This window comes from Cnephaeus nilssonii (genome assembly GCF_951640355.1).
Source record: "Cnephaeus nilssonii genome assembly, chromosome: 12".
NCBI lineage: Eukaryota > Metazoa > Chordata > Mammalia > Chiroptera > Vespertilionidae > Cnephaeus > Cnephaeus nilssonii.
The window spans coordinates 27,574,416-27,600,372 of NC_137083.1; the positions used below are offsets into that span (position 1 = coordinate 27,574,416).

The 25,957-nt window shown below is 37.9% G+C and overlaps 1 protein-coding gene across 2 annotated transcripts in view; it reads left to right on the forward strand.

The window, feature by feature from the left end:
• Positions 1-25,957, forward strand: part of PEX1 (peroxisomal biogenesis factor 1) — a 77,977-nt gene that overhangs the window by 37,129 nt on the left and 14,891 nt on the right. For both annotated transcript variants that reach the window (XM_079786293.1, XM_079786292.1), the window contains 14 exons: positions 545-668; positions 898-1,001; positions 2,105-2,187; positions 3,303-3,435; positions 8,185-8,281; positions 9,862-10,032; positions 11,424-11,578; positions 15,169-15,358; positions 15,574-15,740; positions 16,749-16,883; positions 20,447-20,511; positions 24,241-24,383; positions 24,468-24,571; positions 25,314-25,490. In XM_079786293.1, the coding sequence (XP_079642419.1) occupies positions 545-668; positions 898-1,001; positions 2,105-2,187; positions 3,303-3,435; positions 8,185-8,281; positions 9,862-10,032; positions 11,424-11,578; positions 15,169-15,358; positions 15,574-15,740; positions 16,749-16,883; positions 20,447-20,511; positions 24,241-24,383; positions 24,468-24,571; positions 25,314-25,490 (1,848 nt within the window). The remainder of the gene's footprint in view (positions 1-544; positions 669-897; positions 1,002-2,104; positions 2,188-3,302; positions 3,436-8,184; positions 8,282-9,861; positions 10,033-11,423; positions 11,579-15,168; positions 15,359-15,573; positions 15,741-16,748; positions 16,884-20,446; positions 20,512-24,240; positions 24,384-24,467; positions 24,572-25,313; positions 25,491-25,957) is intronic.

The window sequence follows — 25,957 nt, forward strand, 5'->3', positions numbered from 1 at the left end:
TATACCACATTTGGTTTATCCGTTGATCTGTTGGTGGATACTTAGGTTGTTTCCACCTTTTTGGCTATTGTGAATAATGCTATGAATGTTGATGTACAAGTATCTGTTTGAGTCCCTGCTTTCAATTATTTTGGTATATACCGTATCTAGGAATTAAATTGCTAGATCATGTGTAATTCTGTAACTTTCTGAGAAACCAAGAGGACTTTAATAAACAGTATACTTATCATATATGTTGTGCCAATACAAATATGATCAGTTTTGGCTTTTTAAAAGTTGATATTTTTGCCACATTTATATAATTTAAAACATTTTCTCCCATGTTGTTTTAGTATTAATCTTTTAGCCTCAAAGAGTGCTAGACTGTTTTACTTTTCTACTGTTAATTCTTTAGAAACTGGTGAGTGCTTGTAGAATGTGAACATCTTCCTGGTTTAGTTTGGTAAGGTGTACATTTTATTAGCAAGGTAAGTTGTTAAAAGAAGGATATTAAGGCTAAGGTCAGCTATTCGGATAATTTATTACTGTTCTTTTTTTTTTGCAGCCTGAAGACATAAGTGAAGAAAACATAAAAACTGTGTTCTCTTCATGGCTACAGCAGTCAACTACAACCACACTTCCTTTGATAATATCAGAGGAAGAATATATTAAGCTTGAAATGAAAGATGGTGTGTAAATTTGTTACTTTGATATTTTTCCTATTGTAGAAGTCATAAAATTTTTTCATTGTCTTTCCAACTTGTGACACCTGTGAACAGGAAACATAATAGTGGTAATTAAACAGATTTTACATACCAAAGAATGCCTCTAGTTAAATTTAGATAAATTTGATATTTAAGTCTTATAGTATTTCATCTCGGCTTCAGTACTATACATTCATTACTTTCTTTTCAACAGGGTTGAAGGAGTTTTCTCTAAATACAGTTCATTCTTGGGAAAAAGAAAAAGAAAAGAATATTTTTCTGTTGAGTACCAATCTGCTGCAGAAGATCACAATACAAGTAATTACATCCTATTGAATATTCAATGAAATGATAGGAATTTACTTGTAACTCCTTGCATGCTAAAGTGAATTAGAAGTGCAAATGATAAGAATAAGGAATAACTTGATTTAAAATATTTTATTCTATAATCTCTAACTTATCTAAATAAATTGTTGATTTACTCTGAATTTAAAATCAATTCCTCAGCACAGTTTAGTTTCAGGAGTAGAGTTGATAGTGTTAATGGTAAATGGATCATGATTTAAAATTCTTCCTGTATTTGAAACAAAGGAAAACGTAGCTTTAGTGGTTTGAGTTTTAAAATTCAGATTTTTACTTGCAGTTTTGCTGCACAGTTCGTGTTGTTATGGCAATTTGTAAATTCTCAACTCTTTACAAATATTATCACTTTTCTTCCAGAAGTATTTTTAAAGTGGTTATTTTAGACCAGTGATGGGCAACCTTTTGAGCTTGGTGTGTCAAACTTCGCCAAAAAACTGAGCATAACTCGGGTAGTGTGTCACTTTGAGGAAAAAACTAACTCCAAGACTCTAGTTGCAAATGTTTCATCCTCAGGAGCAGCAAATGTTTCATCCTCGTCACGCGGCCGCGTGTCATCAGAAATGGCTACTCGTGTCAGTGCTGACACGCGTGTCATAGGTTCGCCATCACTGTTTTAGACTATTATGTTTTAGTTAGGATACTTGCTGTTGTTATTGTAAAATTGAAGATGCTGTAGTCATTTAGAATTTCAGTGGTTTGGAAGTAGACACTGTTTCTCTGATTTTAAAATTTAATTGAAGGAATATGATTTAGAGAAAATACAAATAAATGTAAGAACTGTGAAAAGAATATGTGACACAAATCAAATTTGCAAATAAAGATAGATCTATAAAATGCATTAAGGAGTAACATTCTTTACTGCTTGTTGACCATAAATATTTGTGTTCCTTGGATGAGTAAATTATTGTTGTCAAGGCTATTTTAAGTAATGATCTTGCATGCACACTGTATCTTTTCTCTCTGGTGTAACAATCAGCAATTCAGTTTTCTGGGACCCAAGAAAAACAGGCGAAAGATACAGCTTTGAAATGTAAAACTGATTTTTCTTGCTACTATAGGTCCTTCTAGATCCTATGCTAAAAGAAGAAAACAGTGAGGAAATTGACTTTATTCTTCCTTTTTTAAAGCTGAACTGCTTGGGGTAAGAAGTTATGGTCAAACTAGCATGTTTAGAGACATGTTCAACATTATCTCCAGCAGGGTTTTTATGTGTCAATATTAAAGTAGATGTTAATGTCATTGAATAATCTTACTAATGCATTAGTAGATATTTTTTCAAGGATTGTTTCTGTTTTCACACCTAGCTTAGTAATTTGCCTTGTCTTCTTAGACAACAAAGTCTGAAGCTTATTAGAAATTTTACTTTGAGATTTGATTGTGAGAAGAAAGCAACTAGATATGACCTGGATTATATATGCTTGAATAAAACAATAATTCTTAGAGCTAATAAATTTATTTTGAAAGTTAAATTTGAAAACATTAGTTGAAAGTTTAAAAATATTTCAAATTAAGTTATTCCTTTAGTATCTTATTAATGTATTAATTGGGATTATTTGTGTTTTCTTCAACTTTTAGACAAACAAATCTGAAAGAACCTCTTAATTTTTTAAATCACTTATACAGTATGAAATCACATTAAACATTACCTCTTAGCATTCTTACAGAGGCTTTTAGTAGAGGTAATAGTAGTGATTTGATTTCCTTTAATAGTATGCAAATGTTTTATTAAAATAATTAAATCATAAAGTAATAATGTTTAACTATAGCATAATATTCATGTATAAAGTAAAATCTCTTTAGTTCAGTCTGTAATTTAGGAATTTCTGATATCAGAAGTAAATTAGCAGTCAGAGACAGGAAGTAGGTTGAAGTTCATGTTTTATAATCTACAGATCAAAGCTGGATTTCAAAGGCGATTTTTAAGAGGATATAAGTCTTCAAGTATCCTACCATTTCAAAAGCACCCATTTACGATTATGTTGATTACCAAACTGAAAATCATTTTGAGGGGGTTGTTTGTATATGTTAAGACAGATTCCTTAACTTAATTTTGCACATGTTTGAAAGTAAAAAACTAGTTTTAAAGCTGTAACTCTGATTTGGCATTAATTTAATATACTTTCAAGTAAGGAAGAATAAGATGTTTCTCTTTTAAAAATCATTAACTAGCCTAGGAAGGAAAGGTTCCTAATTTTTTATAGCTAGATTTTATTCTGCTTCAGTGTTTTATCATGCAACAATTTACATATTTTGCAGAGGAGTGAATTCCTTAGGCATATCCTCCATGGAGCACATCACTCATAGCCTCCTGGGACGCCCTTTGTCTCGGCAGCTAATGTCCCTTGTGGCTGGACTTAGGAATGGAGCCGTTTTACTCACAGGAGGAAAGGTATGAGGTTAAAATATGCTCATTTGTGCACTGGTGGGGTCCCTCGACCTGGCCTGCGGGGATTGGGCCAAAACCGGCTCTCTGACATCCCCTGAGGGGTCCTAGATTGCGAGAGGGCACAGGTCAGGCTGAGGGACCCCACCGTTGCATAATCTGGGCTGGGGAGGCACCACGGGAGGGCTCCAGGGCATGTCCGACCTGTCTCACCCAGTCCCAATCGGCCAGACCCCAGCAGCAACCTAACCTACCAGTCGAAGCGTCTGCCCCCTGGTGGATAGTGCGCATCATAGTGACTGGTCAAATGTTCAGACACTTAGCATATTAGGCTTTTATTATATAGGATTAATATGAGATATGGAAAGCATTCATTCATTCAATATTTTTGAGGGCCTGCTAGTAGATATTGGAAAGTGGTGATGAATAAGGTATCTAAGTTCATGAGAGAGATTAGCCTATAATTTTCTGTTTTCGTACTTTCTTTGTCTGGTTTTGCTGTCAGCGTAATAAAGAGTTGAGAGGTATTTTCCTTCCATTCTATTTTCTGGAAGAGATTACATGAAATTTGTGTTCATTGTTCTTTAAATGGTAAAAACTCCAATAAAACCATCTGGACCTGGAGATTTTTTTATTAACTGTTTAATTGTAAATTCACTTTCCTTATTTGTCCATTTTTATCTTGGCAGACATTTGGTAGTTTGTCGTTTTTGAGGAATTGTTCTATTCTAAGTTGTCGAATTTATGAGCATAAAACTGTTCGTAGTGTTGTCTTGTCCTCTTCTGACTGCGGAATCTGCTGTGAAGGCCTGTTTCCTGATACTGGTGCTCTGTGTCTTCTCTCTTTTTAAGCTTTGTCAATCTTGTTAGAGGTCCCCTGGCCTTTTCAAGGGCTTATAGTTTTGTTTTCTACTAAAAGTATTGTCACCAGGGGTATAGTTTGATCTTTGTGAGTCTTTATGCTTTTTTGCAGTTCAAAATTTTAAGGCTTTTAAATTTCTGTTCACTTTTAACTCTAGTATAATAACCTTTTTTCCTGTTACTAGCCTAGTTGCCTTCTGATTTTTGTTTAAAATACAGCAACTACTCCAATAATCTACATTTCCACCTCAGGAAACTAGAAAAAGAAGAATAAATGAAATTCAATGTAAGCAGAAGAAAAGAAATAATAATTAGAGCAGAAATCAATGAATTGAAAACGAAATCAATAGAGAAAATACATGAAACAAAAATACCTGGTTCTCTGAAAGACCAATGAAATTGATACGCCTCTAGCCAAGCTAAGAAAAAATAAAAAGAGATGATCTAATGTACAGCATGGTGATAATAGTTAACAGTACTGTATTACATACCTAAAAGTTGCTAAGAGAGTAGGTCTTAAATGTTATCACCACAAAAAAGAAATGGTAATTACATGAGGTGATGGAGGCATTAATTAACCCTACTGGGGTAATCAGTTCCCAGTATATAAGTGTACTAAATCATCATGTTGTATAACTTAAACTTACCGAAAGTTATATGGCAATTATAGCTCAATAAAGCTGGAAAAAGAGAAGAAAAAAAAGTATTTTGAATTATATCCTAAGAACAAGAAAAGGCCATGATAAAATTTGCATTATTTTAGTTGAAGTGGAGCACACAAAAAAACAATGTGCACAAATTGTAAACCAAATGGATTATTACAAAGTAAACCTCCTGTGTAACAGCCTAATAAAAAATTAGAACAAACACACACACACACACACACGGGGCGGTGTGGAGAGAGAGAAAGAAATTACCAGTATGTGAAATGAAAGGGGGGTTATCGCTAAATTTCCCATGGACATTGAAAGGATAAAGTGCCCTGGCCAGGTGGCTAGGTTGGATGGAGCATCCTCCCATTTACCAAAAAGTTGCAGGTTCAATTCTGAGTTAGGGCACATACAGGAGGCAACTGATCGATATTTCTCTCATCAGTATTTCTCTCCCTCTCTCCCACCCTCCCTCCTTCCTTTCTTTCTTCCCCTTCCCTCCCCCCGTCTAAAAATCAGTTTAAGAAATGTATCCTTGGATGAGGATAGAAAAAAAGATAATAAAATAGTAATAGTAATGAAAACTCTATGCCCACAAATATGATGACATAGATGAATAGACCAATTCCTTTGGAAGACACAAGCTGCCAAAACTCACACAAGGAGAAACAGACAATATAAAAAGGCCTATATCTATTAAAGAAATCGAGTCAGTAATTAATAATCTCCCAGAACAGAAAGCACCAGGCCCCAGATGGGTTCTCGGGTTAATTCTGCCAAACAAGTAAGAAATTATACCACTTCACTACAGTCTCTTTCAGAGGATACAAGCAAAGATAACACAACTCATTCTATTGGGCCAGCATTTCCCTAACACCAAAACCAGACAAAGATATTACAGGAAAAGAAAACTACAAACCAGAGTACCTCTCATAAACATAGATATGAAAATTCTCAACAAAATATTAGCAAATCAGGTCAATGTGTGAAAAGAATTATATGCCACAATCAAGTTGGCTTTATCCCAGGTGTGCAAGGCTAGTAAAATATAGCAGATACTCTGTGGTTTCTAGATTATCTATGTCAGATTTCAAAATGCATTATGGTAGAATTTTTTTTTTTTTTTGAAAAAGGGATTTCCTACTGACTCAGCAACCAAAGTCTCATGTAGGATAGCGTGGCTAAAGAGGAAGAACAACCAAAGACTGGGTTTGAGTCCCATTTCTCCCATGTACTTACTGGCCTGACTTGAGGCATTTTTTTAGTGTCTTATTTGCCTTCTTAGAATCACCTCATTTAAGGAAATAATATATACGAAAAGGCTCTGTAAACTAAAAAGTGCTATACAAATGTGAATTATTTTCAGTAAGGAGAAAAAGCCCTCTGACTAGGCAAAATGATTATGACTGGCAGGACCTATCCCACAACACCCCTAATTTCTTTGTGAAACCCATTGGCTTCAGATATAAATGTAATTCTGTAAACTCTAATAATGGTAGTACTTGTTGAGTGCCTGTTGAGTTTCAACTTTTCATCAAAACCTTGGCTGTTTTTTTAGTCCGCAATAATGAAAAACAACATATTAGAACTAATGTAAGGTTGCTAAAGCTAGACAAAACAATAGTGGTAAGAAATAATAGTAGTTTGAGGGAGGAAATCAATATTTATTAAAAGAACTATAAAAATCTGCCAGTGTTTAGCTTTTTAAGGGAGCACTCTAGCAATGCTTAGCAAAATTTTAAGTATGTAAAAACAAACAAAAAAAGGTTTTGATGTAGAATTCCGCTTCTAGAAATTTATCCTAAAGGTATAATCTGACAAATAAGTAAACTTATATGTATGTATGTGTATATTTATTTTAGCTTAAAATAATTAAAAATTGGGAGCAGCATAAATATACACTTAGGAAGGGGCTTTTTGAACGTTTTGGTGCACTACATCCCACAGTGGTGGTATACCAGGGAGCAGATGCCGCTCTGTATTTGTTGATAAAGAGGACGATGATTTACTGCAAACTTGCATGAATACTGTAATCCCATCTTTATAAATTTGCATAAAATGTTAGTAGAGTGCCTGTAAGGATAACACATCAGAACAATTGGCAAAGGGTACTTCTGTGTGGTAGGATGATTACCAGAGATTTTTTTAGCTTTCTCTACTAAGTATTTATAATTATTATGTATGTGTTACCAATTATTTTATAATCAGGAAAAAATTAAACTTTTACTTAGGAAAAAAGTGCACATTGGATCAAAACCCTATATAATCTGAAGTTATTTCATGTAAAAAGTAAACTGTTCTACCCACCTTAATAGTATCTGCGGGCTTCATTGTACCTTAATTGGTCAAGTTATGCTGTACCAAGAAACTGAATTAAAGTTAGTTTATTTAAGATAATAAGAGAAGTGGGTAATATTTTTTCATTAAAAATAACTGAAATTAAATAGGAATAAGTTTTATTTATCAAAAATAATTATTAAATGTTCATATTATTTCCTTCTATTAATAAATAATGAAGCATTACCTGTTTTTAAAGAGATTTACATATTAGTGATTGTTTTAACTAACAAATTGTAAAAACCAAATTAGATGTTTATTTGCCATGTAGGCACTATAATGACATAGGATCATACATACAGCTCCTATAAGCTTAAAAAAAAAAAAAAGCCCTACTTTAGTAACCGCTGCATATCTCACACGGCAGCTAAATGGTGTATACTCTTTTTTCCCCTAACTTTTTTCAAAGCAATTTATTATTTTTAGTATTAGTACAAATTGAGGTTGGAGTTGGGGTGGGGAAGTGCCCCTTTTATGGGTTTATATTCCTGAGATTGTGTTGTCATCTGTTAACCTTTAGTATGGTTATAGAATACTTGAATCCTGCTATTAAGGCTAGGAAGCTGGAACCTCTTGGTTTCTTTGTAGAATATAATGTGTTTTCTTTGCTAGACTTGAGTATTTAGGAAATAGTTTTTCCCACTTACCCTGCAGTGCTCTCTTACAAGTTCATGAATCCAGGTGCTCGCTCCTTCCTGTTACTTTATGTTACATGTCACTCACTGTAAAGTGATCCTAGAGTTCCAGGGATGTGGGTTCCCCCCCCGCGCCCCAGCTTTATTGAGCTATATTGTCATATAATAGTGTGTACTTGATTGATGAGGCTTAATTTTTGTGGTTGCCACAGTGACGGGCTATTTCTGTGGTTGACTATATTGCGAGTTCTTACGAGTTAATTATTTTGTAGGGGAGTGGAAAGTCAACTCTAGCCAAAGCGATCTGTAAGGAAGCATTTGACACATTGGACGCTCATGTGGAGATGGTTGACTGTAAGGTTTTACGAGGTATGACTGTCTAGGTAGAAAAACAGAAAGATTATTTAAATGCTGTTAGTCTAATAAATACAAATATCTAATCTTAAATTCCTTAAAAATTTAAATCTTTGGTTGGCTTTCTAATATATTTAATAAAAAATTTTAAACTCTCCATATGAATGGAGGCCATTTTTTTTCTAGCCAAAACTGTAGACTGTATTCCTGGAAATGCCACTCTGAGAAAGTTAGTATTTAGAATATACTCTAAAGCAGGGGTGGGGAACCTTTTTTCTGCCAAGAGCCATTTGGATATTTATAACATGATTCAAGGACCATACAAAATTATCAGCTTAAAAATTAGCCTGCTGTATTTGTCAAACATTTAATTAGCTCACTCTTAATGCATTGGCAGGGCCAGGCCAAATGATTCTGTTCCCCACCCCTGTTCCAAAGGTATAAATTATCCCTGAATTGTTATGAGAAACTGGCAGAGTGGTTGCCTCGGGAGGGAAGGTGAGTAGAAGTGGACAGCAAAATGAATTACAATTTACCAAATGCACTTCTGTACTTCTATTAATCCTCACCCGAGGCTGTTTTTCCATTGATTTTTAGAGAGAGTGGAAGAGAGAGGGGAATACAGAGAGAAACATCGATGTGAGAGAAACACATTGATTGGTTGCCTCCTGCACAAGCCCCGACCAGGGCCTGGGCCGGGGAGGAGCCTGCAACCGAGGCACGTGCCCTTGACCGAAATGGAACCCAGGACCCTTGGGTCCGCAGTTTGATGCTCTATCCACGGAGCCAAACGAGCTAGGGCTGCACTTCTATACTTTTAAAAGTCTTTAACATTTGACATTATTATCTACTCACATTTTTTTAAATGATTGGAAAGATTCTACTTTGAGTGGTTATTCCCCACCCCCACTTGGCTACCTCTACCATATAGTTCCGACTCCTTGTTTAATTTCAGGTTTGTTTTTTATCTAGTATATGATAAGAAACTAGAAATAGCTTTCAAACCCATTATTCCATATGCTGTAAAGGTGGTTTTGGAGAGATTGCCCATCTCCCAGTCCTGTTTGGAGCCTCATGTGAAAATTTAGTTTTACAGCTAAATAACTCTTTACATTGGTTTATGATTTGGTATGTTTTCTATTCTTTGAAAATTAAGACTTTATAATTCACTAGGAACTTTGAAGCCAAATTTATTCTTCAAATACAGCAACTCTAGGATCATTTGTGTTTGATTTTATCTGAATCCTAATATCCTGTTCTCATTTACATTTTCCCACAATCTGCCTTTATTTTACTGTTTTGTTGTAAACCACCTGAAATTCCTATGGAATGAGGTGAGGCATAGATAAATACATACATTCAGAAATTATAGTAGCATATTCCTTTTTTTCAGTTTTATAAAATCCCTTCATCCTTTGGTGCTGTATTAGTTAAACCATATCAATGATTAACAAATTTTAAAATTTGGTATATTAACAAAATATGGATCAAATTTTAATAGTTAATATTGAGCTTGTCTAATGCTTTCAAAATGGTAGCCTGAACTTTCCCAGCCCTGAAATAACATTAAACCACTTGATATCTTCTGTCTTAAGGAAAAAGGCTTGAAAGCATACAAAAAACTCTAGAGGCCGCTTTCTCAGAGGCGGCCTGGAGGCAGCCTTCTGTTGTTCTGCTGGATGACCTGGATCTCATTGTCGGCCTGCCTGCCGCACCGGAGCAGGAGCGTGGTCCTGAGATGGTGCAGAGCCACCGGCTGGCACATGGTAATGGCAACACATCCATCACTGGCTTCAGGCCCTTTTCTTTCATCAGGCAGCATTTTTAGTCTTAATGGTAGATCTGCTCTCTTCAGAGAATAGAATATGTGCTGTTATGTATCGAGCTTCTGATAGCATTCTACACTTGGTCTGTATTAGCAAAATCTGTAGAATAAGAGCAGTGTGGAAATTCTGCAACTTCACGATCAGGCTTTGGGGCCTTTTCATTCTCCTGCACTGATAAGAAATTGCTTAATTGTACAGATTTACTCTTGCTTTGTTCATTTGACAAATATTTGTCTAATTCTTGTGCAGTCTTTATTTTCAAAGTCTGGGAGAAGAGAGAAAAATAAAAAGACAATTTTAGTTTAGAATACTGATGAGAAGAATGGTAGCTGCCATGTGCTGCGTGCCCTTTCTGGGCTACAGATTGCTTTGTACTCTACATGCAGACATCCTCCTGGTTTTACAGGTGGGTAAAGAGATATTCAAAGAATAGGTCATTTGACCAGGGTGACCCAGCTAGGAGGTGGGCGGCATGCTCTGCCTGGAGTATTGCAGGGCACTAAGGACTTGACAGGGAAGGCTTCTTGGAGGAGTTGATAACTGAGATGAGTTTTGATGGAGTAGAAATTAGCATGAAGTAAGTGTGGTCCACAGGCAAAAGCACAGAGATACAAGAATCATGGTATGTTAGGGAATAACCCATGGCTGGAGCTTAGAATTCAAGGAGAGGATTGGGGGCAGGGCCACTGGAGGATCTGGCAGCATTCAGCTGCCTCAAGGTTCTCGAGAGCTAAAATAGATACAAAATGCAACACAGTGGCTTGGGTTATTATAAACCATGTTAATCTCACATTTTGAATCCTATAGCATTTGCAAGGCTTGTAAGTGTGGTGTTTAAGGGAATGCTGTGAATTTCTAGGTCAGGACTCAGATACACATTACTAATGCTTGGCTCAGTGTTTGACCTGTAACCACCCAAACCTGCAAGTCCTGAGGTGGAAAGCGATTGTTCAGGAACTCATGTAGCTATATTTTGCTTTATTACATAACACAATGTGGAAATTTATTACCCTTCCATAATATTTATTTCAGAGACTCCTTTTCATTTACTTTATAAGATCCAGAAGTAAGGAACTCCACTAGGCATTTTTCTGAGCATTCAGTGCCTCCTATGTCTGCTCCATTAGATTGGTTAGAGCCAGGTCAGATATTTTAGGTCCTTAATAGATAAATGAGTGCATTGAATGAATAGAAGATTTAATTATTAAAAAGTATGAAGAAGCCTAACCATTCATATTCCGCCTTAAAGCATGACTTTAGATTATCATTTTTAATTTAAATTTTCTATGTTTAGATTTACTAAGCTTTTACACTATGTTGCTTGATTCTAGCTTTGAACAATATTTTGAAAGAGTTTATTTCCATGGGAAGTTTGGTTGCACTGATTGCCACAAGCCAGTCTCAACATTCCCTGCATCCTTCACTTGTTTCTCCTCAAGGAATTCACATATTTCAGTGTGTCCAGCATATTCAACCTCCTGACCAGGTAACATACTGCTTGTGAAAATTGTTTCAATTTTATTGATTTATGGCTCTAAACGTATGCTTATGTTAGTGATCTTAAGAATATTTTAGACCCTGGCCAGGTAGCTCAGTTGGTTAGGGCATCATCCCAATACACCAAGGTTGCAGGTTTAATCCTCAGTCAGGGCACATAGAAGAAGCAACCAGTGAATTCATAAATAAGTGGAACAAGAAATCAGTGTCTCCCTCCCCCACCCCTTTCCTCCCCCCCCCCTTCATCAAATAGAAAAAAAATATTTAAGAATATTTTAAAAGGTGACATTTGGTGCATATTGTGCTTAGAAACAATTTTCATGTATAACTGCCTGAAATATTACTATGTACTTTCTGAGGAAATGGCTTTTTAAAAACAGCATTTCTTCTTTTTTATAAACTAAAGCTTTCTTTTTTTATTCCATTTAAAAGAAACAACCTAAGAATTCTGAACTGCTTCAGTTTTTTGGTGGAATGTATAAATACATAATGGAAAATAGAGTTTTTTCAGCTTTATTGACATATAATTGACAAAATTGCTTATATTTAAAGTGTACAACATGATTTGATACACATTGTGAAATATTTACCACCATCATCTTAACATATCCATCAACTCACATAATTGCTTTTTCAAGCATTTTTTCTTAATGAATAAGAGCAATGAGAATGCAAATAGATGTCTTTTAAAAATTTGATTAAACTTTAAAAAAATATGCTTTATTTGATTTTTTAGAGAAAAAGAAAGGAGGTAGAGATAGAAACATCAATGAGAGGAGAACATCGATTGGTTGCACACCCCCTACTGGGGATCAAGCCCGCAACCTGGACATGTGCCCTGACCGGAAATCCAACCTGTGACCTCTTGGTGTATGAGTTGACACTCAACCACTGAGCCACACTGACCAGGCAAACTTTTTTTTTGTGTGTGTTTTTTTAACAGCACTGATATTTTGTATTCACTGATTTCAGCATCCAGTTCCAATGTGTGGTTCTTTTCCTCACACCACTAAGCAAATTCTTGGACACCAGCTGGGAGTTCTACAATTCAACTCAATTCTGACACTATCTACCTGGAGATACAGTCAGATCCCACAGGTTAAGGGCTCAGTCTCACAAGACAGGCCTCCACTTCAGATGCTGATTTTAAGTCCAGGTCCAATTTCAAGTCCTAGCATCTACCCTAAATACTCATACCCTGCACTACTTCTTCTTTTTTTTTTTTTTAATATATATTATTGATTTTTTACAGAGAGGAAGGGAGAGGGATAGAGAGTTAGAAACATCGATGAGAGAGAAACATCGATCAGCTGCCTCCTGCACACCTCCCACTGGGGATGTGCCCGCAACCAAGGCACATGCCCATGACCGGAATTGAACCTGGGACCCCTCAGTCCGCAGGCCGACGCTCTGTCCACTGAGCCAAACCAGTTAGGGCCAGACCTGCACTTCTGCTTGGATAAATCCGAGATTCCCACAGCCCCCTCCTTGGGTTCGATTGATTTGCTAGATCAGCTCACACAATTTAGGATACTAGTTTACTCACTAGACTACTGGTTTATTACAGAGGATGTTGAAGGATACGAATCGACACCTAGATGAAAAGATACATAGGGTGAGGTCCTGTCCTCACAAAAGAGTTTCTGTCCCATGGAGGTTGGGGCCCAGCACTTTGGCACACAGAAGTGTCTGGTTCATCAAGTTAGAAGCTCTCTGAACACCCTCCTTTGGATTTTTATGGAGGCTTCATTATATTGGCATGATTGATTAAGTCATTAACCATGGGCAGTTGATTCAGCCTCCAGCCCCACTCCCCTCCTGGGAAGTCGGGAGGTTTCAACTCTCTAATTATGGTTGGTTCCCCTGGCAACCAGCCCCCTTCCTTAGGTGCTTTCCAAAAGTCATCTCATTAACATAAACTCAGATGTGATTGAAAGGGGTTTGTTGTGAATATCAGAACACTTTTATCACTCTCATCACTTAGGAAATTCTAAGGGTTTTAGGAAATTGGTGCCAGAAATGGGGACAAAGACCAAATGTATATTTCATACTAGAGGCCCACTGCATGAAGAGATTCATGCAATAGGCCTTCCTTCCCAGTTTTCCTCTGGCACCTGGGACCCAGGTCTTCGCTCCGGCCAGAGTCTGCCGCCAGAGTCTGCCATCTTCGTCTTCGCTGCACACTCCGGAGTTTGCAGTGTTCATCTTGGCTGCAGCACCCCGCTCCTGTAGATCCCTTTGTTCCCCCCGCCCCCCCGCCCTCCCACTCATAGTAGGCATCCTGCCCCACCCAGCCACTCTGCGCCTAGAGCAGCTGGGCGGCTGCCATCTTTGTCCTTCTAATTTGCATATTCCCTCCTGATTGGCTGGTGGGTGTAGTGGAGTGATGGTCAATTTGCATGTTTCTCTTTTATTAGTGTAGATTATAAATCACAATTTCACAAGCACATAAGGCACATCATCCCCTTTGGGGACTCAAGTTCATGATGGTTTACATGGTGATAGCTCATCTGGGACTGGCAAGCACATTTTAACTTTTTAAAATTCTTACCTACCATCTACCCTAAATGCTCAACACCCCTGTGCTAACTGTTATTGAAGAATAAAAGTATTGACCTGGATCAGTTGGTTGGAGCATTGCCCCATGCACCAAAAGGTTGCCGGTTCAATTTCCAGTCAGGGCACCTGCCCAGGTTTTGGGTTCCATCCCTGGTCGAGGTATGGATTGGGGTGGGTATGGGAGGCAGTTGATCAATGTTTCTCTCTCACATTGATGTTTTTCTATCTCTCTTCCCTCTCCCTTCCTCTCTCTAAAACCAATAAATATCTTTAAAAAGAATAAAAGTATTATACCTATTATTAAGTATAACAAAATGATAGTGGTTTTGGCCATTGAACATGTTTTTAAAAATAAGTTTTATAGGAACAAAAAAAGAAACACTCTGAAAGGAACCAGATTTTACTAAAAAAGGCTTTTCTGAGTGAAGCAAGAAATGGCAATTATTTATCAATGTTTTTTTATAACTTACTGAGGTATAATTGAAGAAGACAAACTCATTATTTAAAATGTACAATTTGCTCACTTTCTTTGGTTGTCGTTAATCCTCACCTGAGTATTTTTCCCATTGATTTTTAGAATGGGAGAGAGGGAGAGAGAAATATGGATGTGAGAAAGACACATCTATTGGTTGCCCCCTGCATGAACCCTGGCCAGGGTCAGGGATCGAACCTGTAATCCAGATACATGCTCTTGACTGGGAATCAAACCCAAGACCCTTCGGTGCATGGGGCAATGCTCTAACCACTTAGAAACATGGGCCAGGGAAAATTGGATCGCTTTTAACATGTGTATATACCATGGCACCATCACCACAATTAGGGTAGCAGACATTTCCATCACTCCCGGAAGTTTCCTGGTGCCCTTTTGCAGTCCATCCCTCCCCCACTCCATCTGTAGACAGTCACCAATCTGCTTTCTGTCATGGTAGATTACGCCAGCCTGATAGTTCTCAAAGTATATGTACTAAAATTTACAGCTGAACAAAAATTAGAAATTTGAGTTTTGTGTTTTTTCTTTAGGAACAAAGATGTGAAATTCTGCATAATGTAATAAAAAATAAACTAGACTGTGATATAAACAAGTTCACTGACCTTGACCTGCAACGTATAGCTAAAGAAACTGAAGGGTTTGTGGCCAGAGATTTTACAGTGCTTGTGGATCGAGCCATACATTCTCATCTCTCTCATCAGAGTATATCCACCAGGGAAGGTATGTTTTACCACTAAAACCAAAATTTAGAATTTTCATTCTGTGGTGGAGAAGTGTAATTGTAGTAAGGCACGAATTAAATATATTCCATTTTAGTATTCAAATATGTAGTTATTTGAGTAGAAGATTGGCATTGTCAGCTAAGTAGATGGCATATTTTGAAAATTCGTACATGGATATGACTACCAAAAGAAGTTTTGTTTATTTTTAAACAGAATTGCTTTTAACAACACTGGACTTCCAAAAGGCTCTCCAAGGATTTATTCCTGCATCTCTGCGAAACGTCAACCTGCATAAACCTCAGGACCTGGGCTGGGATAAGATTGGTGGATTACATGAAGTTCGGCAGATCCTTATGGATACTATTCAGTTACCAGCAAAGGTACTTTAAAAAAATCAAGTACTTAACTCCCAGAGATCCACTGAGTCACTGGCTTTGGCTTTATGTGTTGGCCTGCCCATTCTCAGTTTGATTCAACAAGTATTTTCTTAGTTACCAAAGAAATGTCCAGCACTGTTTTTTGGTACGCTACAGACTTTTTAAGTATTACATGTACTCCTTGCCCATGAGAAGGTTATAAAGAAAGCGGGGCCCTGGCCTGTTTGGCTCAGTGGATACAGCGTCGGCCTGTGGACTGAAGGGCCCCGGGTTCAATTCCGGTCAGGGGCACATGCCTGGGTTGCCGGCTCAGTCCCCAGTGGGGGGCGTGCAGGAGGCGGCCGATCAATGGTTCTCTCTCATCATTGATGTTTGTCTCTCCCTCTCCCTTCCTCTCGGAAATCAATAAATATATACTTTTAAAAGAAAAAAAAAGAAAGAAAGCGGGGTGGTATTTACATTAAATACTTAAAAAAAAAAAAAAAAAATATATATATATATATATATATATATATATATATATATATATATATATATATATATTTCAGAGAGGAAGGGAGAGGGAGAGAGAGAAACATCAATGATGAGAGAGAACCATTGATTGGCTGCCTCCTGCACGCCCCCCACTGGAGATCGAGCCCGCAACCTGGGTATGTGCCCTTGACCGGAATTGAACCGGGGACCCTTTGGTCCCAGGGCTGACGCTCTATCCACTGAGCAAAACTGGCTAGAGCTGTAGTACTTTTATAGTATTAAAAAAAAACACACACAGAAAAAAATGGAAAGAAATTCTATACAGCTACATGCACTTTGTGTAGAATGTGTTCCACAATCTAATTGAGGAAAAAATCTAAGGAGTTTATTATTTTGAGTAGTGATTTTATTTTCTATCATTGTTCTGTTAATAAAGGTGGCAATTATCCCCATCTGAATACTTACTGTATACATTGATCTTTGGCTGCTGCTTAGTCATTGGTTAGATCTAAGCTGTCATATTTTTGTCTTTTTCAGTACCCAGAATTATTTGCAAACTTGCCCATACGACAGAGAACAGGAGTACTGTTGTATGGCCCTCCTGGAACAGGCAAAACCTTACTAGCTGGGGTAATTGCACGAGAGAGTGGAATGAATTTTATTAGTGTCAAGGTATGTTTTGCATTTGTCTTTCCTTTTTATTGAGGTAAAATTTAGGTAATGTGTAATTAACTATTTTAAAGTGTATAATTTAGTGGCATATAATGCAGTCACAATGCTCTCCACTTTCACAACTTTTCCATCCCATTCCCTATTCCCTCCTTTCCCTGGCAGCCAGTAATCTGCTTTCTGTCTCATGGATTTGCCTATTCTGGGCATGTCATATAAAAGGAATCATGAACTGTGTCCCACCTGTTGTGTCTGGCTTCTTTCACTTAGCAAAATGTTTTCAAGGGTCATCCAAGTTGTAGCATGTACTCTAGTCCTTTTTATGCCTGAATAATATTCCATTGTATGGATATGCCACAGTTATATCTGTTCATCACTGGATGGTTGGGTTGTTTCCATCTTTTGTCTATTATGAATCATACTGCTATAAATGATGTTCAAATTTCTGTGTGGACATGCTTTTATTTCTCTTGAATCTATATACCTTGGAGTGTAATTGCTGGGTGATATTTTAATTCTATGTGTAACTTTCTGAGGAACCGCCAAACTGTATTTCACAGTGATTCCACCATTGTACGTTCTCACCAGTATGTATGAGGGTGCTTCTTTCTCCACATTCTCGTCACCACCATTTATGTTCTTTTTTTTAATTGATTTTTGGAGAATGGAAGGGGCAGGTAGCAAGAGGGAGAGGGAGAGAAATACCAGTGTGAGAGAGAATCATCTATCAGTTGCATGTGCCCCAACTGGGGACCAAACCCACAATCTGGGTGTGTGCCCTGACGGAGAATTGAACCCGCCATCTTTGTGTACGAGACGATGCTCCAACCAACTGAGCTACACCAGCCAGAGCACCATTATTTTTGTTGATTGTGGGTTAGTCTGATATTTGGAAAGCTAGTAGGAGCGGTGATCCATTTATTAAAGCTGTGAGCAAATTGAATAATGAGCCACCTCTCTTTTGTAGGGCTTATGCTCTTGCTTAAGGCAAATCTTCATGCTTTATAAATGGAATTATACATAAATCAAAGAGCACACTATATTTGAAGGGAGAAGAAAGCCTAAAATACTAGGACTGGAGACCACACTGAGGCAGGAAGCTGGCTTGGTGGTTCTCTTACTGATGGCTATTTCATCTTCACTTGTGTCACACTAGTTCTGAGTTTTTTCAGATACAAGGTGAGTGTGGTAATGAAGGGACATGCCAGCATGTCTCATAGTCCACTAGTCTGGGTTCTGATATCTTAGTTGTACAGCAACCAGCAGTATTAGTTTTATCAAGAGTGATTAGGTTTCAGGCAAAGGAATCATATATTTTAACCTTATTCAAAATTGATTTATAAACTGAAAGCCAGTTTAGTAACTTGCAATTGACTTATGCCTACCTTTCTTTTATCACATGATTTTTGTGTGAGCTGGTTACATGGGTACTCTGGAATTAATGGAGAAACACTGTAACGTTTAAATTTTCCTATCTTTTTTTCTGGATTCTGGAATAACTGACCTTGTTTATCTTTTCCTTGTCACTGGAATGTAGTTTCACTAGTTTTAAAAAACATAATTTTCAAGAGTGAAGCTTATGAATATTGTTGAATTTTAGAATTTAGGGAGGACATCTTACGCCGTTAGTAGATCTTCAAAACACAATTTGGGGTGAGTTCTCTATGGAAAGGTTTCAGTAGAGAGCTAATTCTCTGGGTGGACCAGAGTCAATCCTATGAGGCACAAAGACAGGCCTTTCCTGACGCAAATTTGTTGCCTTGTTTCTACTATTTATCTTAGTTATTTCTTGTTCCATTCTCTGTAGTTCTGATTATATTAAGGAAATCTAATTAAATACTAGTACATTAATAGGTATCTAGATAGCTTCATATTAGATGTTCTTTTTAAATTTTATATGTTTTTATTGATTTCAGAGAGAGGAAGGGAGCGGGGGCGGGGGGGTAGAGAGAGAGAGAGATGCATCAATGATGAGAGAGAATCATTGATCTGCTGCCTCCTGCATACCCCCTACTGGGGATCTAGCCCACAACCTGAGCATGTGCCCTGACCAGGAATTGAGCCATGACCTCCCAGTTTATGGGTTGACACTCAACCACTGAGCCACACCGGCCGAGCTAGATGTTCCTTATTTTTGTCACATATCCTGATTAGTGTTTGGTCTTTTCAAGGTAATGATCTTTCACTGGAGTTTACTTTAGGGCCTATTCAGGTGTGTGTGTGTTTTTCTTAAAGATCCCAATTTAAAAGACTGTCCTCGTTGTTTGGTTGTTGTTGTTAAAGACGTTTTAGAGCAGTGGTTCTCAACCTTCCTCATGCCGCGACCCATTAATACAGTTCCTCATGTTGTGGTGACCCCCAACCATAAAATTATTTTCGTTGCTACTTCATAACTGTAATTTTGCTACTATTATGAATCGTAATGTAAATATCTGTGTTTTCCGATGGTCTTAGGCTCTACAGGGTCTTAGGCGACCCTGCTAGCGGTTCTCAACCTGTGGGTTGCGACCCACAGATTGAGAAGAGAACCACTGCTGTAGAGCCTAAGACCATCGGAAAACACAGATATTTACATTACGATTCATAATAGTAGCAAAATTACAGTTATGAAGTAGCAACGAAAATAATTTTATGGTTGGGGGTCACCACAACATGAGGAACTGTATTAATGGGTCGCGGCATTAGAAAGGTTGAGAACCACTGTTCTAGAGAGAGGAAGGGAGGGAGAGAGAGAAAGAGAGAGAAACATCAATCAGTTGCCTCCCGTTGAACGAACCCACAACCTGGGCATGACTGGAAATTGAACAAGAGACCCCTCGGTGCACAGGATGATGTTCAACCAACTGAGCCACACCGGCCAGGGCCTCATTATTGATTTTGTTATACGTAGTAAAGTTTGTTTTGGAGATATAGTCTCCAACTTGTGTACAAATAAACTGGTCTCAGTAATTCAAGATGCCGATTAAAATAATTTATCTCATTACATATTTTTTGGAGTCTCCAAAGATTTGAAATAGAACATTTTCCCCTTGTAAACCATTAATTACTTTACTAAATAAATAACTATTCAGTACTATGTGGCAGGCATTGTTTTGGCACTGGGGATTCAGTGCCGAATAAAACTGCCTTTTTGGAGTTTACATTCTGTTAATGGTGAAAGACAATAAACAGACACATTCAATATATAATATACTGCCAGGTGGTGGTAGATGCTATTTGGGAAGACAAGCAGGATAAAGAGGTGCAGTCACTAGACTGGGTCAAAGATGGGGTTTGTTGGGTAAGGCTTTTCTGAGAATGTGGCATTTTGTCATAGATCTAAATGAAATGAAGCAATGAATGGGCCATGAGACTATCTGGGGACAAATGTCTAGGCAGAGGAAACACCAAGTGTACAACTTGTGGTATGATATTTATTCCAGACACATAATTTTTAAATGAGTGTAAGAGACATATAATCATATTAAAAATTTTCCATGACTGCATTTAGACGTAGTCATAAACAAAAATTATAGTTTTTAAACAATTTTATCTTAATTCTAATTTAATTTTACTTTATCTAATAGGGGCCAGAGTTACTCAGCAAATATATTGGAGCAAGTGAGCAAGCTGTTCGGGATATTTTTACTAGGTTGGTTCTCTGAGTGTTTTTTAAGTAACTCTATTATTTATTAGTCAATGCTTTCTGGTCTTCAATTGTGTGTGTGTGTGTTTTTAAGAACTGATATTTGAAAGCTGTGATTTATGTGGATTATTAATAATCTAGAAAAAAAAGATTCTGTTTTGCCAAATACCACTTAAATATAAAACATTTTCAATGCTAAGTTTGGGAAATTATTTGGTTTTATGTTGATAAAAGAAATATTCCTGAAATGCTGAAAGTGGAATCATACATAAGTGGTTATTCAAAGGAATCTCAAATTAAATCCTTATATGAACCACATAATCACTGTACTTTATCTTTTTAATTTAAGATTCCGTGTGGCCAACTTAATTAAGAGTATAACTGTTACTGCATTTATATAAAAACTAGAGGCCCGGTGCACGGATTGGTGCACCAGTGGGGTCCCTCAGCTTGGCCTGCACCCTCTTGCAATCCAGGATCCCTCAGGGGATGTTGGACTGCCAGTTTCGGCCCAATCCCCACAGGCCAGGCCGAGGAACCCCATTGGTGCACAAATCCATGCACCAGGCCTCTTGTATGCATATAAGATCTTTGGTTAATCTCTTTCCACCCTCCCTCCTCTCCCCTTCCCTTTGAGATTCATCAATCTGTTCCATGTTTCCATGCCTGTGCATTGAGCATCTGTCCCCTGTTGGTCAGTGCGCCTCACAGCTACCAGTTGAAGGGTCGCTTAGGCTTTTATATATATAGATACACATGAAAAAAAACTAATATTTAAGAATCAAAGTAATTATTTAAATGTGATTAGATTCTAGGGAGTTTTCAAATTAAAAAGCTACTTTGTTTCATTTTTCTAAAATTTTATATAAAGTAAGCAATTAGGAGAATATATGTAATGTACATATATATTTTGAAGAATAATAACTATGAATTCTTGTATATCCACCACCCAATTTTAGAAATGGAACATTACCAGGAAAGCATTGTTATAGATAAAGACAGTCACCATATTGACAAAAAGGTCAATTTACCAGGAAGACAGTACAGATATTGTTTGTATCCAATATAGCTTCAAAATATTTAAGACAAAAATTGACAGAATTGCAAGGAGAAATTGACAAATCCATCTTCATAGGAGAATATTTTATCATAGGTCTCTGTAATTAGTTAGATTGAGGTTTAAAATAGAAAAAATTTAGAAGATTTAAACAACATATTCAACAAGATTGCTCTAAGCATATTTAGAACATGTACCCAACAACTGGAGATGTATTCTTTTCAAGCACACCTAGAACATATTCGAAAATTGGCCATGTGTCAGACCATATATAGCAATTACAGTAAGTTTCAAAGAAACAGTATCTCATAGACTATTTTCTGAAAACACAATTAAAATAAATGACAAAAGGATAATCCCCTTCCATACATTTAGATATAAAAAAAAGAACTCTTCTAAATAACTCATTGGTTAAAAAGGAGATCATAATGGAAAATACTTGGCACTATTAAATAATGAAAATTCTATTTATTAAAATTATCAGATGCTGCACAACTTATTTCAAGGATAATGTATAGCCTTAAATTCTTAGGGGAGGGGGAGGTTAAAGTTGATCAGTAGATATCCATCTCATGAAATTAGGAAAGTGTAGGCATATACTAAAAATAAAAGGAAGTAATAAACTTAAGAGCAAAAATTAATGAAATAGAAAACAATTTAGTAGAAAAGTTCACAAACCTAAATATTTTTTGAAAGCCTGGTACAATTGATAGATCGCTAACAAGATTGATCAAGAAGAAAGCGAGTATGAATAAAAAAATATTAGTGATAAAAAAGGGACATGACTAATGATATACCAAAAATGTAAATGGGAAAATTATTAAATAATATTACAAACTTTATGCCAACACTTTTGAAACTTGGGTGACATGGACAAAAATATAATGGACCAAAATCAAGGAAAGAAGAAACAAAATCTGAATAGTCCTATAACTGTAGGGGAAAAATTAGTCACTTCAAAATCTTTACACAAATCAAATATCAGACCCAGTTGGTTTTCTAGGAATGTTTTGGCAATCATTCCATGAGCAGATCATTCTAGTCTGTTGTTGGCCTCAGATTTATTTTACTTGTCATGCTAATTTAATAAGATATTTGTTGGGTGTGTTTTTTTCAATCAGCATGACAGGTGTTTTGTAGTAGGGGCAGTTCTTCAGACATCTAGTCCAGCCTTTTACCAGAACTGGAATCTATATTCTCTTCTCTTTAATTAAAACAAAATTAATCAAGTAATAAATTAAAAGTCAAAGTTCAAATTAGAAAAAAAGGTAATATACATAACCAAAATATATTTTATACAGCGTTCTTACAAAACAATATGAAAATAATGAGTTTGCCAAATTTTAAATGGACAAAAAGATACGAATAGGCATTTCACAAAAGAAATAAAGGTGGCCAATCTATATATGTAAAAGCCTAAGTGACCGATCGACCAGTCAATATGACTGGCACTGACCACCAGGGGGCAGATGCTCAATGCAGGAGCTGCCCCTGGTGGTCAGTGTGCTCCCACAGCAGAAGTACCGCTCAGCTGACCGACCCATCCCAGCAGCCCACCAGCCTGGTGGCAGCCACTCCCTCCCTCAGTAGTCCCACAGGTCCAATCTCCGGAGTGCGGGCCAGGCACTGACGGACCGGTGCCACCGGCTAATCCCAACGGCGCCACTGGCCTCCTGGAAGTTGGCCTCGGGCACCGCAGCCACTTCCCCTCCCTAGACACTCCGCAAGGAAGAAATGATGTAAAAGCGGCTGACAGGTGGCTCCTGAGAACTGACGCGAACATCAGCAGGACGGGTCCGGATCCCTGGCCGGCAAGGGCATCCTACCGCCTGCCTGGAGGGCTGGTTGCATCCCAGCCCCCCTACCACTCTCGAGACGGGTGCCAGACATAGGGCTCACGGCTGGCGAGCGCTGCTGCAGCGGTGCAAGCCCACGGCAGGCACAGCAGGGCCAGGATGAGTGGGAGCGGCAGGCATCGTTGGACTGTGGGTTTCAGCTCGATCCCCACAGGCCACCCTGAGAGACCCCACCCGTGAATTCATGCACCAGGCCTCTAGTCTTATATAATAAAAGGCTAATACGCAAATTGACCAAACAGCAGAATGACTGGTCGCTATGATGAGCATTGACCACCCAGGGGCAGACACTCGATGCAGGAGCTGCCCCCTGGTGTTCAGTGTGCTCCCACAGGGAGCACTGCTCAGCCAGAAGCAGGGCTCACGGCTGGCAAGCGCAGCAGTGGTGGGAGCCTCTCCCGCTTACACGGCAGCACTAAGGATGTCCCACTGACAGCAGTCGGACATTCCCCGAGGGCTCCCGGACTGCGAGAGGACACAGGCCAGGCTGAGGGCTCCCCCCCAAGTGCACGAATTTCGTGCACCGGGCCTCTAGTAGGCATATAAAAATGTTTACTTATATTAAGAATCAAAGAAGCATTTCACTTATTGAATAAGACTCTGGTTTTAGTTCTTGGCCAGGAGGCCTGCGTCGTAGGCAAAATTTTGACCTCACTAAGACCCAGTTTACTGAGAACTAGCAAATTACATAGGCCTTGCCTTTTTCAAGGATTTGTTGTGGGCTTTAAATAAATACATAACGTGTGTGTGTATGTATATAAAATCACCTTGCAAACTCTGAAGCCCTATTCAAAACTATTCAATACTGTTTGTTTCTCCCAGAGCTCAGGCTGCAAAACCCTGCATTCTTTTCTTCGATGAATTTGAATCCATTGCTCCTCGGCGAGGCCATGATAATACAGGAGTCACAGACCGTGTGGTTAATCAGTTGCTAACTCAGCTGGATGGAGTAGAAGGCTTACAGGGTAATAATAGTAAATACCAAAATAGTTTATTATAACAAAGATCTCACCAGGACTTAGTAAAAATTTTTATTCTTCCCCCCCCAGGTGTTTATGTGTTGGCTGCTACTAGTCGCCCTGACTTGATTGACCCTGCCCTGCTTAGGCCTGGCCGACTAGATAAATGTGTATACTGTCCTCCTCCTGACCAGGTGACAATTTCATATTTAGAGTCCAAACCCAACAAACGCTACGCTCTTTTCTTGTGAACTTTACTTATGCCAGGTAATGGCAGTTGTCCTCAGAAGACCAGCTTTAGGCAGAGGTCGTAGTCACTGTTTGCTCAAAGCACGGAAAGATTCTTAATTAGATACAAAGCTTCTCTTTGGCCCAGCCATCTCCATGCAAGCCTGAAAACTGTATGATCGTCAGTTGGGGTAAAAGGAAGGAAACCTCAAGTATTGCATGTCCACATTCGCTGTGTTTAAAGATCACACGTTTCATTATCCCAGCAAAAGCCTCTGATACAGAATCAAGCATGTGACAGGGTACATAAAGATATGATTTTTAACTGTTCTTAGTCCTGTGTTGTTCCAACTCTTGTTCCCAAATTTATAAACTAAAAAATTAATCAAAGGTATAAAATACCTAACTCTGTCACATGTAGTTATTTAAATTATTTTAACTTTCCTTTTGAAACACTGTCTCAGCACATTTGCCCAAGTCTAGAAAATAAGCACTGTCTGAATAAGAATGATTTACACTGAATAGTTAAGAATGTTTTTGTTCATTTTCCTCCCTTTGTTCCTTCTGTTAGGGACAAGTTCTAAGGAGGACAGATAGTAGACTGGTGGTGCACTTACTAGATATGTGAAGTTAATTTATTAAAAATGGTGAGATACAGAGTTCAATATTTAATTTGTCTTTTTGGTTAAATCAGTTTTTCTCCTTCAGGTGTCACGTCTTGAAATTTTACACGTTCTCAGTGGCGCCCTGCCTCTGGCGGATGACGTGGACCTGCAGCATGTGGCCTCCGTGACTGACTCCTTTACGGGAGCCGATCTGAAGGCTTTGCTGTACAACGCCCAGCTAGAGGCCTTGCACGGGAGGCTGCCGTCCTGCGGGCTCCCAGTAAGTGACTGAGGCGATCGTTACTGAGGTGTTTTATGAGTGATAAGGAAGCTCAATATCAAAATCTCAATCTTAAAAAATTCCTATTTTTTAGCAACTTTGGTAAGCTAGATAGAAACTTACCTTTAGTCAGATGTCCCCTCATTGGAATATTGGCTTTGCAGAGAGTTTGTAATTATGAAGAGTTTAGTGTTTTTCTTTACTTACCTTACTGTTGGCGAAATGTGTTGGTGTGTGGAAGGGTATTATTTAAAATAGGATATCATGAATTAGGTAATATAGACAGAAAAATATTGGAGTTTTTAGTTTTTTGGGTTTTTTTAATTAAAGTATATTTATTTTGAAGCCCAAACTATCCCAGATCTGGCCAATCGGAGCTGCTTTTGGATGGCTTTGTGTCCCTTTGATATGTGCTCTCATTCCATTTGTCTTGTACTTTCTGTGCCCAGCCCTGAGATCAGCCTGTT